General features: G+C 40.2%; 1 protein-coding gene across 3 annotated transcripts in view; it reads right to left on the reverse strand.

Annotated features, from left to right (window-relative positions):
• Nucleotides 1-20,320, reverse strand: part of baiap2a (BAR/IMD domain containing adaptor protein 2a) — a 55,633-nt gene that overhangs the window by 12,376 nt on the left and 22,937 nt on the right. For all 3 annotated transcript variants that reach the window (XM_039824961.1, XM_039824963.1, XM_039824962.1), the window contains exons 4-6: nt 10,989-11,050; nt 9,722-9,793; nt 6,743-6,880 (exon numbers count right to left, since the gene is read on the reverse strand). In XM_039824961.1, the coding sequence (XP_039680895.1) occupies nt 6,743-6,880; nt 9,722-9,793; nt 10,989-11,050 (272 nt within the window). The remainder of the gene's footprint in view (nt 1-6,742; nt 6,881-9,721; nt 9,794-10,988; nt 11,051-20,320) is intronic.

The following is a 20,320-nucleotide window of genomic DNA, read 5'->3' on the forward strand; positions in this document are numbered from 1 at the left end:
AAGTACTTCTCTTTTTAAATAACACCCTGCTTCACATTCACACTATGACATAATGCTGCTCAGTCTTGTACTGCCAATCACTGTACAGCTCAACTGGAGCAATTAGGGTTTAAGTGTACCTCGGCGGGAAGAGTTGTGCAAGGAGAGAGCCTTACTCAGTAACTTTCTCAGGCCAGTTATTCCCTCCTGAGTGCTACAGAGGCAAGACAATTATGACTAAAGACCCTGCAGTGTGGAGGAGGAATCACAAAGACCCACTGATCCATTGTATGTGTTGGAAAATAACAAAAATAAGGTGTGTTCATGTATGACGGTAACAGAAAGGGAGGGAGATCCAGTGCTGTCAGTTTGTCTTAGCATGAGCTCTCATGTCTCACAGAGGTAGAGTTCACTGACAGACACACACACACACACACACACACACACACACACACACAAAAAAAAAAAAAAAAAAAAAAAAAAAAAAAAAAAAAAAAAAAAAAAAAAAAAAACACACACACAGAGGAGCTACAGGGAGTCTTATTTTGAAAAGGAAGTGGCATTTAGTTGTTTTTGTGAGTGTGTGCATACATGTCAGGCACTGTATTTACAAACAGCAGAGTTTAAATGTTGGTAGCTGAAAGTTTCTGATACTGTAGTCTCAAAGTAGGTTGACTGCATCCAGTTTCATAGCTTTATACTGTAACATCTGCTGCTAAATACTGACCTAGATGAGAGGGTTATATTTACTTACAATAATTTGACCTAGACTTTTCTTTGGGGTATTAGGTGGTTTAAGTTTGTTATGGGGTATGTTTCTCATATATAACCAGAATCAAATACACATAAGTTTCTTTTGGTATACGAATAAAGCTGGTGTGTCATGGTAATCACTATAAATACACTTTGTTCTGAAGGCTTACATTGCTAAAAATGTCCACCTTGTTGGTTGAGACATGACTCCAATACCCTTCCATATGAGGACATGGTAACACATGCTGCATCAAGTTTGTGGTTGTTACTTTTGTTATTTCAGTCTGAGGCACAGAAGAGAAGAATTGTCTCCTCAAGTTCAATATTTTCAAAGAAGGAGATGCATTTTAGTAAGTTTTACATTCAATTCCATGAAAACTGATGAAAAGCCTAATGACGTTTCCCTGCAGCTTAATGTAACATCCTGTGGTGCCACCGCACAGTGCAGATGTAGCTCATTTAGTAACCACCAAAGCACACCACTTCCCCACTGCCAACAGCCACGATGTTGGGATTCCAAGTGTGGAAGAATATTTTAGGTGACTAAATAATACTGAACACAAACTCTGAGAAACAGCCTTTTAAATTAAAGTAGTGGAAGATATCCACCTAAGCCATTATACAATTCCACAGAGCCAAATCAAGCAAGACAGCGATGAAGGGTTGATGAACGCATTTTTCTCCCGAGAGCAGCCTGACCTTATTCTGTACACCTTAAGCTCAAACGAAGTGCTTTGAAACTGGTTCAGTTAGCTCCGTTCGTTACAGGCACAGTGTTTAGTGAAAGGGCTGAGCGTCACCTCAACATGGTAAAGGGCCCACTCCCCTTGTCAAATCCACATCGCCCAATTTTCAAACCATTCAAAAGGTTACCAAAGTAACACTAGACAATGAGTGCAGTGGGAAAGGCCCAGGCAGACACCAGCCAATATTATATCTGAGCGACCTCATGTGACTTTATAGCTGGAATTACTTGTTTTGCAAAGGTTATGTATATAAATGAAACCTGCCACACGTCAATGCAGTTCTTACTTTCGGGCTTTAACTGATCAGCATTGCTGTCTCACTGCCACATATGCAGGACAAAATACTGACAATGTGACATCATGCACTATATTGCTCTGAACACTAATGCAGCTTCCAGTAATTACAAGCACTGGGAAGGGACGGGATTCACACCCTTCCAAAAGCAAAGAGACAGTATGATTTACAACAACAAAACTACAGTATATACTATATACACACACACACACACACACACTCATTTTCATTTCTGTGGGGATTCAAACACATTTTTCCTCGCACACTTAAGAGCTGCTTAGGTCTGCTCTTCTGTTCTTTCATCATCGGCACTCTTTGGATTCAAAAGAATTGTATTGTAACGCTCCAGGGCGCACAACAAAAGGCACTTTCACCTACAGTACCTGCTTCAATCTGCTGTGTGTCTGTCAGTACTCATCCGCAACACCCCTTTTTCTGCATCTGCATAAATCCACAATTCCAGGTTGGAATCACTTTTCAATTTTATGACTCCAAGCTGAACCCCCCCCCAGAGCTTATTAAACATCTTGAGATATTCACTCTGAGTCCTGAACACCATCTCTCTATCTCTGTCTGAGCTCTTATTAACAGCCTATACAGTGCAAAGGAGTTTTCTAGATGAAACCCCTTTCTACTGGTACCTTGGTCCACTCCATTGAACTACATAATGAGCTGATTAGCATTTTGGTAAGTGTCTGAAGACAGGAGAACAGGGAGGGGAGGAAAGAGACAAAGAAGCAGACCGAGAAGTGGGAGAGACAACAGAGCAAATAGTGTGAGCGAGAGAACGATCAATGAAATGCGGCCGCCATCTGTGGCCACTGCCAGACTGCGCTCTGACTTTACTTTTTAATGAAAAGAGGAGATAAAAAAGAAAACGTCATGCCCCTCCTCTAGAATAACAGATGTGGTGGAAGAGGAGCAGGAGGAGGATGAGGAAATGTTGATCTTTCCTTTGCAACTTTTACTTTCTGAACTGCCTCGTGTTGCCATGCTCCTTGCTCTATATCCCCGACTGTCTGGAGCTCTGTGCCGTGTGATTGCCTAGAAAAGACAGCCCCCAGTATACAATAGCCTAATTTTTAGTTTCATAAATCGTCCCTGTAGGGCTGGGCGATAGGGAGAAAATCAGATATAACGATATTCTTGACCAAATACTTCGATATCGATATTCTAGGGTTGACAATTGGTGCTCTAACAAAATATCTTCACACTTAGATTTTCGATACGTAATCATCAGTAATGTGGACATAATGTCTAAGTGGGGAAAAGGCAAATAATAGAACAGCTAGAACAGTCTGGTAAGTTCAGAAAAGTACATCACTTTACTGTAATGCAGCCTTTAAAACCAGGAAAAGACAACACTTATGTCATATCATGATATCCAAAATCTAAGATGATATCTAGTCTCATATCACGATATCGATATAATATCGATATATTGCCCAGCCCTATGTCCCTGATTCACAAATATGTAGGATATTACTACAGACATTCCTGCTCTTACTTTGCAACTTCTCCTTTTGCCATTTAGAAGCCAGCAAGCCTGAGCGGTCAAAGCAGCGGCTGTAAAACTGTGGAACGGTTTCATTTTCTATAAATTCCTATAAATAATCCCCCATTATTTTGTTATTTGAAAGCATTTGTTATGATGCAGCAAAATCAAGAAATGATGGGTCTTCATCATCAGTAACTTAACACGACTCCTATAAGCAAACATGAAATGTAATATAACTTTTTTTTTTTTTTTTTACTTCTTTCTCTCCTGCCTGACAGAATGCACGCAGCGCTTTGTCATTAGTCGTCACACTCTTTTTTCTTTTTTTTTTTTCTTTTTTTTTAAAATCATCTTTTTATTTTGGCAAGAGTGTACAATAATCAGCAAACCATACACGGAATGTCCCCATATTCCCCGTCCCTTACCCCACACTCCCACAGAAACCCACCAACACATGCAAGACAAAACAACAACAATAATAATAAAAGTAATAATAATAATAATAATAATAATAATAATAATAATAATAATAATTATTATTATTATTATTATTATATATTATTATTATTATTATTATTATTAAGACAATCACACATTTCTAATGTATGATTTATGTGAGAGTAAAAACTGAAATACAGACACACATAACCAGCCTACTGGTGTGTACAAACGGAAATGATGTACGTGATAATTTGCATATAGAGCGGGGAAGTGAGATCCGATCACAAGTGGCCACTCAAGACGCATTTGGAGACACAATCTACAACCAGGTGGGAACCAGGTACTTAAAATTGTCCACTTGTGATCGGATCACTCAGGTGGAAATGTGGCCATTGTGAAGCACGGGGTCTTGAGTGATTGCATAATCTCTCCCAATCTTTGTTATTCTCCCTGGGGATCTCCGGCACAAACAAGTTTACTTTTATCGCACGCCCACATCCGTGATACGATCAGTGAAAGTGAGCTGGCTGATGGGTAAGGGAGACAGATTTTCCTTTTCACTGCTAACTGAGTGTACGTTATGAGTCCTGAGCCTGATGAGCTTGCTCCTAAGTGCAGATAGGCCCAGTTGATCAGAGTGTGGTGCTACTACTCTCTATGTCCAACATGCACCACGTTTAAATTGTTGAAGTTTTTTGATGTGATAGTGGCCTAAATCTACCTGTCACCACATCGACTTTAATCCACAGCAAGATACTGTATGAACTACTGGCAATTAAATAAACTGTCAGTAGGTAAGTCCAATATATTGTATTCTGTGGTGTAATGAACATTTTAGCCTCTATGGTCTCTTAATATAGATTTAAACTTTAATCTAAATATTTATTTCTAATTTTCTATTTTTCATTTTTGGACCAAACTAACTGATATGCAATAAAAGCTTCCTGCATTCCGGTTTCTGTTCATCAAATGGTGCTTCGCCTAACCTAACAGAGGCTTAATTATCCAACACATGAGGCAGTCACGAACATGTAACAACTTGCCATTCTTAACAGAGATTTACTGGCTTAGTGCACTAAACCCCGCCCATCCCGAGCCCTGCTCCATGCAAAACTGGACTGCTGCACACACTGCCAGCTTTGACGCCTTAAGATGACACTTCATACAACATCTCCTCGTGGCATCCCTGACACAGTGGAACAAACCCAATGGGACACAGCAGTCAGCTCAATCCAGCACTGCCATACCATCCCAGACAGGAAAGGGCAGATGTTTCCGTCTATGTGTGGGACTGAATAAACTCAGATCCCTGGACAGAGGAGGTGCTTTTTTCTACATCCTGGGTAGCAAAGATCAAAGTTTTCATACCCAATGAACTACAAAACATTGCATCCATGTTGGTAGAATCATGTTTCTAGTCCAGCTACAGTATTGATCTTATTCTGTCAAAGGCGCTACACTTCCCAGCAAGACCAACAGCAGCTCAGTTTTCACACTGCAAGCCTTGACCTGTTTGAGATTTCTGTATCCACCCCTCCAGGCAGTCAGACTTCCAGGTTCTACTTAAATCCTGTCGCCATTTTCAGCTGCGTCTTTTTGTTCACAGTACCACTGGCTACAGGACTAAACCAATAAATGACTGGTAAACGACAACAGTGAAGGCCTACAGCCAGGGTTAATACAGAGATGGTACTGTACATGTGCATCTATGTGGGGAAAGAACACTGTGCAAGTAGGCGGTCGAGTGACGGAAAACTCAATGTGACAGATAACTAATTAAGTTATGTATAACACTGAGGGTTCATTCCAACTCATCAAAATGTATTTCACCTGAGCTGCTCTGTCGGAGGTTGCTTAGCTATGGAAATAATCACATGAATGATGACGCCCAAAGCGAACACTGCTTTGTTCCCTCAGTGAATCATGTGACTGCATCATTTTGACGTTCAACCATCATGACAAGTTCTGAATGTCGGCCGTCTGACTCCTGAAGTCTGAAACTGTTGCAAAAAAATATATAGTCTTTGATACAAATGTTTGAGCATTTTATCCATTGTACTGTAGCGGTTACACAAGAACGCCCACTGTGTGCCACGTCACCTTACCACCTTTACCAAAATAAGACATTTCCAATGCTTTCGGTTTAAAACAGACTTATATTCACAAACAAATCAACCCATCTGTAGAGCAAATAACCAAAAGAATAACATATTTTAGATGACTGTTCATATGGCCCTTCAGTGTCCACTCTTTTCTGAATAAAAAACACAGACCTATCAAAATAAAATCTTGCAGCAGGTTGCTATATAATACATAATAACACCCAACAACATATGTCTCCCTACAGTGTAAGACCATTTTAAGAAGGCATAATACTGTAACTATGAAACCATTTAACCATTTAATCTTAAAAAAATAGCATTCTGCCTAAAGTTTTTTTTTTAAATGTCTGTTTGAGGTAATGGAGTCATTTTGTGGTGCATATTTATATATTTTGTCCTGTGCTTTGACTCACTTCTGTTAAAGCCCTGATCAAAGCCACGTGCAGAAACACACTGGCCGAAGTAAATGCGTACTCTTCCAGTACGTGAATTAGAGGAGCTTATCTTATACCTTCATCACATTTGTGTTCATGTGCCTGCTGTACGTATGTGTGGAGATGTGCGGAAGATTGGCGAGGGCACATAATTCATAAACAAACCTCCACTATTTGCCTTCCCACTCAGGGCACCTCTTTGCCACTGCCTCCACCCCCATCCTTGCTGTTTTGTTTATTATCTTTACTTTATGAAGAACAAAGTCATTATTTTGCACCAAGACTCATAAATCTCCAAGCCAACAGTCACCCACATGCACGCAGACTCTGCTAAAAGTACAGCAGTGCTACAAACTGGCTTAAGTGTGTTTATTTTTAACAGTTTTACATTAGCCCTTCACAATGGAAGAAATATCATTTTGAATTGAGCTGTACATTTTGATGGTTATATGAGGCATATTCACTCTAATTGTTTAACCCAGAAAGAGGCTCACCTGCATTTCCTTCTCTCCGTACTTCGAGGGGTTCTTGCTGCCCTGGCTCTTCCTGCGCAGCTTCTTCAGTTCAGCCTGGCACTTCTCCAGACTCTCCCCTTTGTTCTTGTGTTCCATCTGGTATTTCTTCAGGGCAGCCTACGTGGGGCAACAGGCGGAGCACAAACACAAATTAGGACCACAAATTAAAAAGCCTGGGTGACGGTGGGACGTACGTGAGCAAATGCGTAACAGTAATCGCAAACTATTTCTGAAAGTTTTTAGACCTTACAAACAGCCACTGGATTCAACTCATTTCACTACAGTATGAAAGAGCCTTGGAACTTGTTTATATGTGTAATTTAATGTTTTTCATACTCATTTTTTTGTGTGTTAAAGTAAAGAAATTTCTGTGTGGGATTGTTTTGAAAACTCCTTATTGGTGTGTTCAATCTTTTTAATCAAAGAAACATGCAAATTCACAACATTCTTTCAAAGATCCATGTTTGCTTATTTATTTGTTTTCCAGGTTTGATTTTGGAACAGCACAGCTCCTGATTGGGTCTCATCTCAAGCACATTTCAAGTAGATTTTCTCATCATTGTGAAAAGAACAGAAATCAGTGGCAGTCTGCAAAGCAATAACCTAATGGGTGATTTGTAGAACAAGCAAAGTGACTGGCCTAGTCATTTTACAGGCAAAGTTTACTTATTTAATTAGCTTTTTAGTTATTTATTTATTTATTGAGAATAACCACTTCGTTTCCGGGCTGAACCAGCTCTGTTGCTATAGTAACTGTGTCTGGTGTGATAAAGCTTATGTGGTTTCTGTACGAGGCAAAATTGGCTGAGGAGAGCTCATGCATGAGGGTTCAACACCCACATTTGCATACTGCAAGACACCGAGGGTGTAGGTATCCTCTAGGCATTGTTGGGCTGAAAAGGAAGCCGGAAAAGAAGCGGTTATTGTCACTGGAAGACTAGCAGTATGACACATGCAGTGTTTGGGTTTCATAGCAGAGATGGGTGGTATTAGCTCCGTAGGTCTGAGCTGGAAACATCTAGCGACCTCACAAAAATAAACATTAAATTTACATTTACATTAAAAAAAACATTACATTTGAACTTTATCTACTGTTGATTTTCCCAGTCAGGAGCTTCTTTGAAATATTGATTTGCTCAATTCTTTCAACACAAAATGGACCAAAACTAGTGTTTTCTTTGTAACCCAATAACAATGTATGATTTATCCTTTGAGTCCCTCCTAGTCTTTGAGCTAAAGCAGTACAACCAATATGGGTTGCTCTGCTATTCATCTCTGTAACTCCCAGCCGTGCCTCCCCAGTGGAAAATCCCCAGCACGTAGGTCATACAGTGTAGTAATGGATAGGGAAGACACAATAGGTTATTGGGTATGGAAATAATAATATAGCATCCGCCTCATTAAGCTTGAATGTTCCTCCTAATTACCAAATCAAAAGCTTGTTGACTTTAGTTTGTCTTAATCACTGGCTACTACTGCAGACAAATAATTAGACAGTCAATGGACTTTGGTACACTTGGAGAATCTGACCCTTGTCTCTTACAGCTGATCGGCCTAAATGCTCCTCTTCATTCAATATCTAGACTGTTTATTTAGCAAATTCTGACCTCAGTGTCGTAAAACCCAGCGTAAGCCATTATGCAAGACAAGAGAAAAAAGGAGACCGAGACAGAGGGAGAACAGAGAGCGCTACACCGCTGGGAACAGCACACACATGCTTCCGTCTTGGAAAACAACAACTTTTCCTTTGAGTCTTTTGGAAGCCAAAGTTTCAGATGATTAATTCACAAAGTCTGAAGCAAAATGACTGCTATTATCACTGCGGCAGATCTGTAGGAAATTCATTAAAAGTAATGGATGTTAAAACCTCAGGGGTACGCCAAGATACAATTGTCTGAAACGGTTGATGCATCTGAACTAATGTAAGAAGCACAAAACATTTCCATATCTTTTTCCGTATCAATTTAAATTTGGCAGATGTGTATGGAGTCAAAGATTACTTGAAGATTAAAACCCTTATGGTTTTCATTTCAACTCAATAAGACAACATCTGATTTTACTGCTAAGTCTCCCTGTTAAGTTATAAGGCAAGGAGCCTACAAACAAGCTTTCGTTCCAACTAATTTTAGAGCAACATTATATTAAATACACAGGAGTGTCCGAGTGGCTGTAAGCCAGAGATGGGTCACACTTAAGTCGCACAAACAGCTGACATCAGACTTGACTTGCGACTCGACCCAAAAGACTACAGACTTGACTCGGACTTCCAAAAAGTGACATGTGAACATCTCTGCTGTAAGTCGAAGCAGCTCATAATGTGGTCCATCCAACAATACAATAATGGCAACATTATCCCATCCCCCAAAACAACGTGCAGCAGGCTGCTCTACACTCAGGCTGCAACCCACTCATTCTAAAGATATCACATGTAGACCAGCTCCACAGTACACACACACACACACACACACACACACACACACACACACACACACACACACACACACACACACACACACACACACACACACACACACACACACACACACACACACACACACACACACACACACACACACACACACACACACACACACACAATATCCGAGGTGGCAGGATTGTCTGCATGCTTGTATGTAATTATTACAAACTGATGGAACATATGATATGATAGTCCAATAAAGCATGCGTGTGAGTGTATCGTGTTTTAGAAATTAGTACACACTTCAAATTATCTCTTTAAAACACACAAATCCTCTAATTGTCTAAGAGACAGACTTTCATCCAGACGTTAAAACACAACTTTACCTCCATCTCTGTGATCACTTCTGTCAAATTAGGCCTCGACAGATTTGATGTAACGTAATATAATGCACTAAAATGAGCTGAAATGTGGAGCGCACTTATTGGATTTTGAGGCTGTCCTCGGGCTTCGGGAGAGCGAGCCAATCAGATACTCACAGTCAGATAACGACTATCCAGGTCCACCTTCTTCTCCAGCTCAGAAAGCAGCTCGTTGTGGAATGATTTCAACTGGGGAGAAAGCACAAAAACAGTTGAATAAAATCAATGACAAAATCAGTCACGGAGGCTGCATGTGGATACAGAGGTCATAGACAAAGTTGTCCAAATTAAGTTGGATGCAATAGATAAATAAGTTGTTATCCTCATTTACTCAGTCAGTGAATACATGTTTTATCAACAAAGTCCTGGCCTACAAATCCTCTCTCAGCCTCCAAATCACTGTCACTGATTAAGTTCTGACACAATATTTAGTCACTAGATTGTAAACTGACATGCCTTAAGAACCGGCAACCAACTAAGAAATATCCAAAAATAATATCCAATGCATTTCTATATACTAACTGTTAATGATAATATAAATTATCTTAAATAACATTTTACATAAATCATGGAAAGTTTTTTTTCAACTCATAGAAATGAACTGAATGAGAAACCTAAACTGAAGGTCAGGTTTGATTTGTAACCGCAATATACAGTATATGCATAGATAAATAAATGTGCAACACATTACTATTTAGTCTACTTTTACATCACATTGTTTAATGGACAGAATCCCAACAAACAAACAGGATATTTTATTCTAAAAATATCAGAATGTAAGCTTTTGATTAAACTAATTCAGCTCAATGTGGTTTTTGCTGAGTGAGGACTGTACATTTTGTTCCTCATTTCTTAGATTGCACTCATGCTGAGGAACTAATACTGGAGGATTAGCATGGAGAAGAGGAAGGATTACATACTATGGACAGCGAGTAATAATAAGTGCAGATAGACATAAAAGGGCAGCTGGCTCAAGCTCCAGGGCGTCCACACAATGAGCACCTAATGCCCAGGGCTTCCTCTATACTGGTGGGACACACACTAATGAACTTGATATTGACGAGTTGTGGGTAACTCGTCATTCAATCATATCACCTTGAATGCCACACTGTTCAATTAACCCACTACACTTCCCCAGCCACCTCCTATATTAGCAGCTTGGATTTATGTGAGCTCAGCATGTCTGTTCATGCAATACAAGTTCATGTCCGTTTAATTATCTTGTATTCAACATACTGCCAACGTAGGCTTCAGAGGGACAAATCGTGTTGAAGCTATTGTTAAAATATGACATTAAGAGACCTTTTACATTGCCAGAGTTTTATAGAGAGTGCTGCAGTGTTGAACCACACAGCTATAAAACCTTTAATCTTAGAATACCAACCATCTCCTCTAGCTGCACTTGGATCTGTCTGTGGACTTCAGCCATCTGGAACAGCACATCCCCTGCACAGAGAGAAAGAGAGAGACAGGGAACACATGAACAACACTCAACAGCACAAGCATTCCTAGAGCAGAGGAGAAGTAACAGAGGAGAGATATAGGAAGATGGAGAGAAAAAAAAAGGAAGAAACACGAAAAGCAAAAGAGAAAGAATCAGAGAGACCCCAGCGTGCAAAGCTCATGCAGTAATACAAGATACACAAACATACAGGACACGTGACTTGTAACTGGGACAACGAAGAACATGATGAAAGTTGGTTTTTTGGTACAAGATAACAGAAAACAGAAAACTAAACAACAAGTGATGACAAGTATGAAAAAATGGGGGAGAAAAAATGCTTAAAATTAAATTCTGGTTTGTCAAGCTTTAAGTGATGATGTCTCGTGGAGATCAAACATTTTACCTTACTTTCTTTGATTAATCTTAACATCAGGCAATGTGATTTCTAGAACAATAAAACACCTCAAAGAAAGGTTACAGGAAATAACCAAAAGGGAAGAAGAAATACGGAGGGTCATGCAGCTAGTGAGAGCATTTCATTTTTATATACCTACAGGTTGCCTCTTCTGAATATGCAGTGCATTGTCAAGAAAAGGAACACAAAGAGCTATGTTGAGTGAAGGACACATATACATATAGAGACCTGGTGGAAAGACAGTGTGAGATCTGCATGTACAGAAAAATGAGACACACATACATTTTCATGACCAAAAGGTCCAAAGCCCCTTAGCTTTACTAGCTCTGTCTGACATACATACGGGTTATTTAATTAAAACATCAATAATGTTGTGACAGGTCATTTCTTTTTATATGAAAATCAAAATAGCAATTGAAATTGCAATTTATAAACATCTATCAAATTTTGGCAAGGGTGAAGCACCATCTAAGACAAGACTGAACCATGGCAGAATATTATTTATCACCATCTTACTACAGAAATGAAAAAGTAAGTAGTGGACATTTGTGGCTAAGTAGGAGCTGCATACTGAAGTGCAACACTTCTCTCTTATCCCCTGCTGTGTCCTCTTTTGAAAGCGGACATGCAAAAGTACATTCTCAACCTATCTCAAAATGTTTCGTAAGTGAAATCAGAACTTGTGCTGAAGTGGTTTCAGTAAAATCTTTGGTCTTCACCAAAGGGCTTTGGAGTGGTCTCCGTCTCAACAGGCAGCACGTACAATGCAAATAGCTACAGACAGACGGTGAAGCAGGTTGGAGCGTTACAATATATGCGAGACAAAAAACACAATATGTAATTATTATTCTGCAAAGAAATTGTATTAAGGGCTGGAAAAAAGTTTAATCCTAATCTTTGTAGTGAAGTCAGTAAGACTTTAGGTCACCCTATTTACTGTAGCATTTATAACCAGTATATAAAAACATTCAATAAATGGTTTATAAAATACCATAATATTGTTGCAGATATAACGACATTATGTATTAATGTACAGTATTTTTCAACAATTATAACTTATTATGAAGACATAACTTTTTATATCATTACAACTGTGTTTTACTTTATTGTCATTCATCATTTGTTTATACACTAGCCTCGGCTTACAGTATGGGTGCCCACAGGAGTAGTTATAGTTGACAATTGCATATAAATAAACACGTATAGCTGCTAATAACTACATTGTAGTGTGTTTTATTATGTATATGCTGTTTGTGAATGCTGCTAAATGGGGCGACTCAAATTAAAAAGTTACAATGATGTCAAACCATAAAGATTTTCCTGAAGAGTCGCATGAGCTCAACATATTACAGAATCATGGACCTTTATTTAACAGTGGTTTAACTCAGATATAAATAATGACCTACAAATTAGTCAAATTCTATTTAGACCATCTTGTTGACCTTTTCATCACTGGAAACATGCACGTGTGTGCAGCAAAACAGTGTTTATAAGAGATTTCTTTTTTTCTTTATTGCATGCTAAATTCAGTGCAACCACAGGCCCTACAACTCCTGTGTATCCACGACAGCCAGGCTTTTTGCCCATTGTGCAACCTGCTGATCTTGTCCCACACATGAGCAAAGAAGCAGGCCAAAACATCCCGTCAGTTCCCAGCAGGCCTGCTAAGCAGCTTACAGATACTCATCCCTGATCACAGCCCTTCAGGCTTAGAAATCCTGGCATTCTGTTGGTGGCTTCAACTAGCTGGATCAATTAAGAAATGAGCAGCCATGGCTGTGCCACGCACGCACTCACATGCACACGCATACGCCAAGTAAACCGGCAGTAGGACAGGGTGCTTGCAAGTTATCAGAAAGGTAAAGAATAAATTAATCAGCGAGAGATCTCAGCTTGTCATCTGCAGTTTCCTTACTGCACAATGTAAGACGCCACAGCACAGAAAAAAATAATTCACACGTCTGAGATGCAAACAGTTACCATGGCAACCTCGATATCATATCACACGACAACACAACTAAATTGGACTGCAACCTTCAGGGGCAGTCAACAGCAGATAATTCAATCAAGAATCAATAAAGAGGCGTGATGTGGAAAATTTGAACGTATTGTTCAACATTATTGTTTCGTTCAGAAGTGATCTGGCAGGCATGACACAAAGTGAAAGACCAAGTGTGAGAGCTGCCAGCCTGACAAGGATATCCGCATACCAGCTAAGAGCGGCATGACAGACAGGTAGATAGCCACAGAGACAAACTCCATGAACACGGAAATAATTCACATTTCGACACACAGCTACATAACCACACACAAACCAGCGTATATACAAACACTTGATATTACTGTATCAATATTTCCAAGCTTTGTTTCAACCCCTCCTGTGTCCCTGGCTGAAAGAAAACAATAGTTCCTTTGTGGGGAGGTGAGCTAGGGCTGCTCTGCACCTGCAGCTCATGCGACAAGCAGCCACATGCCTGCTAGCTTAAACCACTGAGTCAGAGAATGAAGCATGGACTTTAGGTGCAGAAGAACAGACCATCTCCCTGAAGTATGACATCAGCTTGTATAGATATATTGACTGCTTGTGTAACAGAAGCGATGAAACACCCACACAGGTAAAGAAGAAGAAAAAAACAGAATGTGGGCTACGAAGCAGGGGGGGAAAAAAAGTGGAAGTTTGCAACGTTGAACAGAGAACAAGAGAGAAGAGATGGAGGGAGGGAGAGAATGGAGGTGGATGGAGAGAAACTGAATCACTGGTGAAGGTCAAGTCAGATTCACTATGGGTTGTCATGGAAGCAGGATAATGCTAGGGTCGTTGCCATGGGAGAAGCTGCAAGATGAGGGGCAGTGGCTGCAAAGTGTTGTGTTACAAAACTCTGCTCAAAGATCTCCACTACAGGGGTGGTTGATATCGGTTTCAGAGGTAGGATCACAGCTTTCGGTTCAGTTCGGTACATTTTCTGTACAGAGGGGGCCATTGCCAATTTCAACATGCTTGTCATGTGTTTATTTGGCAAAAAAAAGTGAGCTGTTGGCCTTGACACAATTCTGGCTAAGAACCAGGGGCGATTCCAGGATTTTTGAAGTGGGGTGGCACGGGGGCACTAATCAGTCGGGGGTCAGGGGCACTTTATCAGAATACAGTATAGAAAATCAGCTTAAAAATATAGTTAGAATTGGATAGGATAGAACACAATGTATTTTTTTTTTCATTTTAAACTAATTGTATATCTGAATAAAATACCTATTTTCTATAGGCTCAGTCTGCCATTTATTTTTTTAATGCCCAGTGCTGGTTCCATGGTATCATCATTTTGGACAGTCATCAGGAAAACCATCATATTTCGGGGGGGGCGTGCCACCCCATGCCCCCCTTCTAGCCCCGCCCCTGCTAAGAACATAAGGAACAAACATTTCTTCATTGTCAAATCTTTATTAAAAGAATAGGTTTCTAATTATTGCAAACAAAAACTGCAGCCCACATTATACACTAATGCAATCAACATTAAAGGGACGCATAAGCTCAACCAGAACTGCACTTTTCTTTTCCTTTTTTTTTCTTTTTTTTTTTAAAACAGTAGCCTATAACATGTCAGTTCTTATTTGGAATATTAGTTTTTCCACTTGAAATTAACGTGCAGTATTTTAAACCCAATGAAAGGAATATGGCTGGACTTTTTAATCAAAATGAAAAGTGCTACTGTAACCCAAACCCACACACTGTACACTCTTTTTAAAAACAGCGCTGCTCTGTTCATTCTATTAGTTTGTCTACAAGACAAACACAGTTTGGGATTTACTGTGTCGCTGAAAGGTCGGCAGATATTATAGCGCAGAATGGTTGGGATTTCTTACTTGAACAGTTCCGTTCAATCTCAACCCTTACTAACAGCTATCATTACATCAGGACATATACTTCACTGGGGAGGAAAGTGGAGTGATCCCACCTGGAGATTATGTGTACAGTGTGTGTGTTAGAGACTAAACAGTACAGTGATGTTAATACCTTCCTACATAAAGTATCATGTTGAGTCACAAGGGAAACAAACGAGTGGCAAGTATAATAGGGCAGCGAACATTTCCGTCAGACGTACATAATAGCGGAGTCTGGTTGGCCATGTAAGTGTGTATGTGTACATGTTAGTAAGTACACTCCACAACATCTATACACACTTAAACTGGGAGGGAGGACAGTTTATTCTTACAGTTCCACACACACACACACACACACACACACACACACACACACACACACACACACACACACACAATATAGCCTCTCACAGGAGAAGACCATTGATATAGAGCACATGTGTCAAACTCAAGGCCCGCGGGCCAAAGCCGGCCCCTCGCAAATTTTTATCCGGCCCGCATATCAGTTTAGGTCACAATCAATTTTGGCCCACCTAGATGTGAGCCAAACCAAAAAGACGGGAAACTGTTTTTCAGTCTATGTGTCTCAAAGCAGAATTTGCCGACTTTGAGACTCACAACCAGAGAGTTTACATATTCAGGCTATGGAACAGGTTGTTGTAAAAGTAAAAGCTATATGAGACACGAATAATACAGTCAAAGGTATTTGAATGTTTCGGTTGAATAAAAGCATATCAAACATGTAGCTCATTTTCCATTGTGGCCCTTAGTGAAGTTGAGTTTGACACCCCTGATATAGAGTATATACATATGACGTGTTACTAAAATTGGAAGCTCGGCCATCACAGCTGTTCAACCTACTAGCCCAATATAAGTTTGTCCAGCAATGGTGTCATGCATTTAGGCCATAATAAAAGCTTAACAGCAAGCACGCAAACTGTCAAAGAGAAGTGGGCCAGAGTCCTGTTGCAAGTGATCTTTGCATTTATTCTAAGAAGGTCTCAGGTAGGTTGTTGTGCACTGACTACCGGATGAGACTGTATGTAGCAAATCTGAACCATCTGGTATCAGCTAGCCAAAATCCAGGCCTCAACCACCAAACACTTCTTAGAACAGCAAAAAGCTGAAACATAATGAAGCAGTTTTCGGTCTGTACACTAAAATGAAAGCGTTTTTCTGATGGGGCTGTCAAATCTGAACATCTCGCCGTTTGCATACTAGTTATTTCATTACTAGTTTATTTTGAGCTCAACAACAACAACATATGCCATGAGTATTGAGATGTCAAAGCCTCATGAGAGCTGTGTGTTAACAAAATCATTACATGTTTGAACATGGTAACACTTTACACCAAGTTCCATTAAATGCTAGTGTTTATTAAAGGTAGAGGGACAAAGGAAGGAGGAAAAGTCAAATAATAGCAAGGTAAAAAAAAAAGTCAAAGTTAAAGTCTTGAGATTCAAGGAGGGGCTGTGTGTGTGTTATTTGATCCAGACAGTTAAACGCCCTAAGAAACCAGGGTCAATAAAGGTTACCAAACACAGAGACAATTCAAGTCTGAATGTGCAGTGGTGAAGGGAAAGGTGATAGCCATGCAATTATTAGTTCAACACATTTTCAAGTGGGCAAAAATGCTAAAATTGCAGGATTGAAACATTGCTGCAGCTACCTAATATTACACAGGTTGAGTTTAGGTCCACACAGATTATTTGAGCCCAATGGACATAACGCAAAACACAGCACAAATAATGCCTGATCTTATAAAATCATGACACTTCTACATTTCCAAAATACTTCAGGGGCTATTGCATAATCATGACAAATAACATCTAACCCCCCCTCCCCCCCCACACAATAGAGATTTGCACACATGACAATACCAAATCACCCAAAACATGGAGGTACTGGTTTGATCACACTTTCACAATAGCATGACACGGGCATGACTCACATGACTGTGCTGCTTTGCATTGTTGCATTCCACCTCAACCAGTGCAGAATGGAAATGGATCGATTCATTCATTCATTCATTCATTCATTCTCAGTGTCTGGAGTGTAAATAAATGAGTAAAGGAATTGCAGAGAGAGTTGTCTGAGCAGTTTTGTCCACGTTCATCCCAGCTGTATTTAAGCTCACCTTTAGCACATGTCATCGCCACGAAAAAATGAAGGGCAATGTGAATGTGTGTAGATGGAGAGCATAGGGGCCACTGGCTTCCCATCATGCAGTGCGTGTCTCAGAAATAGAGCAGGAGAAGGCAGGGACCCCTGGGATGATGGGACATAGCTAAGAAAAGAGCTCCTCTGCTCTCATTTAAACAGGGACAGGTGCTGGAGGAGGAGAGATGGTAGGCCAGACTGAAGACAGAAAGGGGAAAACACAGACAGACCGACAGACAGACAGACAGACAGACAGACAGACAGACAGACAGACAGACAGACAGACAGACAGACAGACAGACAGACAGACAGACAGACAGACAGAGAGAGAGAGTACGTGTGTCGTGGTGGGTGCTTATTCAAATACAGAATGTCAAGAGTTAATGCTTCACCCGCCATCTCTAACCTCTGCTCTTAACAACAGACATGTCATTTAGCGTTTTAAAAGGTGTCCATTTACCAGCAGAAATTTTATGCTTATGTCCCTGATCCATTAACCTAAAAAAAAAAAAAAAAAAAAAAATAAAATAAAAAGACAAATATGCTACATCAGTTTGCAGCCTCATTTTCCCTGTGTTAACAGTTTTTTTTTCTTATTCCAGGTAATTACTTTTTTGTGGGCCCTCTCCCCAGCAGCAACCTAAGCAATCCATTGGTTGACTACAGTTTAATATTACCCTCCATGCATGCAATTTCCCAAAAGACATGTCTCTGTGCTGAATCATACATGTGTGTTATTAAAACGTGGCAATTTGCAAGGTTATAGAAGTCGATTAGAGGGGAGAAAGATATTTGATTTCCTCCGGCTGGGGAGGCTGAACTGTAAGCACTTCACATTCCTGTCCAGGTTCTTGAAAATGGACTAATCAGCCAAGTGGCCCGAGAGGGAGTTTATTTTTAATAGTTAACCAGACAGGATGAAGGCAAGCCATAGCAAATATAAAATACATGTCTTTGCTACATACATTTACTAGAACTAGGCTAGTATTCAGTTTGTACTAGTCTGACTTTTACATACATCCAACAGTGAAACACTAGCCATGTAGGACAGCATAGTGGAACACACCCAGCCAAGCACAGAGCAGCTTTCAACTCTACTTCACCTGAGGACACTAAAGAACTGTCTGGCCATACCAGCGAGTAATGAACCCAATTTCCTTTAGTATATGGTACTACATATAACCTCTTTACTATTCTGTCAGTGCATTAGATTTAGTTGGGGCAAAGGTAATATAATTGGGCCTTATAAACTAGGTGTAGGCCTGTTGGTTTTGTTTGTTTGGAGATTACATCCAAAACCATTGTTATGTCTGTGAGCTCTGACAGCAATGTTGTAGGGCTGTCACTTTTAATCAAAATACCGTTTGAACACAGAAATTAAAAAAAAAAAAATCCACAATCATCTGCTCAAAATAAAATTTCACAGTAAGCATAACAGGCCGTGCCTTGTACTCCAGTGGGCGGTGTTCCTACAGTGCCCTGTCAACTGAGAGGGCAGCATGGCATGCAATGGGTCAGGTTAACTAGGCTAATTGGTCTTCTCTTAGCTAACACAAATTGAGGAAAGAAGAGAGCCGTGCTAAAAGGACAATTATGATACAAAACCCTTTGCTAAGTAACCTGAGGAAGAATGGGAAATGCGACTAAAGATAAGACTGATAGCTGAATTTGTAAAATGCTTATGGTAAAAAGGCAAAGTTGGCTGACTGGTCGGACTGCCGTCAGTTACAACAAAGATAAATGAGCTCTAGGAATGGTGACAAATAAAAATACTAGGAATTTCAGGAGCAGTAGTTAAAATCTGTAAATTGCCTCTGGTTGCTGGTCTGGTCGTAAATAACAAGCCTCTTAGTTCAGAGGAATATAAACACAATGGAGCAGAGCTGCTTATTATGATTTTTGTAAACATATCCAGCCCCACAAACTCTACATGCCCGGTCCTTCCCTAGAAGGGTTGGAAAGCCACAAATGGACGTCACTGAGGTAATAAGTACTCACTCCTTCTTCACAAAGAGGAATAAAGGAAGAAAGGAAGAGGATGGCAGAAACAGAGGGAGAGAAGGGAAAGAAAGGGAGGAAGGGCAGTTGTGTGTTAGCGTGTGTGTGTGTGTGTGTGTGTGTGTGTGTGTGTGTGTGTGGGTGGCAAAGTGACAGGCGATGATTAGCCCAACCAGAGGAGGATATGTGGGATGGAGTGTGTGGGAGTAGTGGGGCTGGCGAGAGAGACTCTGTCTCTTTAGGCAGAGATATACACAAGTGGATTAAAAGAGCACTCATACTGTATAAACACATAGAAATGACAGGAGATTTATGCAGAGAAAATGCACACAACCATGTAAGTATAATAGGCATGAACACCCCGCACAGTGCATGTTGATTTGTCGATAATAAAAACAGCAATAGCGGACATTATTCCACAAGGTAATTTCATTCCCTACTTTAAGCGTGTGTGTGTGTATGTGTGTAAGACAGGAAGGAAAAGGGAGGGAGGAAGAAAGAGATGAAGAGCAGCTGCAGACTCTTAGGTGTGTAGGTGGGACCATTTGCAGCCTGTCTCTTACTGAGGCTCTATGGAATTAACGGGCTTTAAAGGAGTGCAACAAATGCGCAAACTCATACACGCATATGAATGTGTGAGCATGCACAAATACAGGCAGATCGTTTTTGAATAATCAACCAACCAACTCAATAACATTAACATGATGCCAACTGATCTGAGTGTGGGAAATCATGGATCTAGTGTTTATGAGGTCACTCAGATACCTAACACGACGCTTTGAAGCCTGAGTTTACTGGGGGCAGACATTTAAAATTTGGACCA

Source organism: Perca fluviatilis, chromosome 15 (genome assembly GCF_010015445.1).
Source record: "Perca fluviatilis chromosome 15, GENO_Pfluv_1.0, whole genome shotgun sequence".
NCBI classification, from domain to species: Eukaryota; Metazoa; Chordata; class Actinopteri; order Perciformes; family Percidae; genus Perca; species Perca fluviatilis.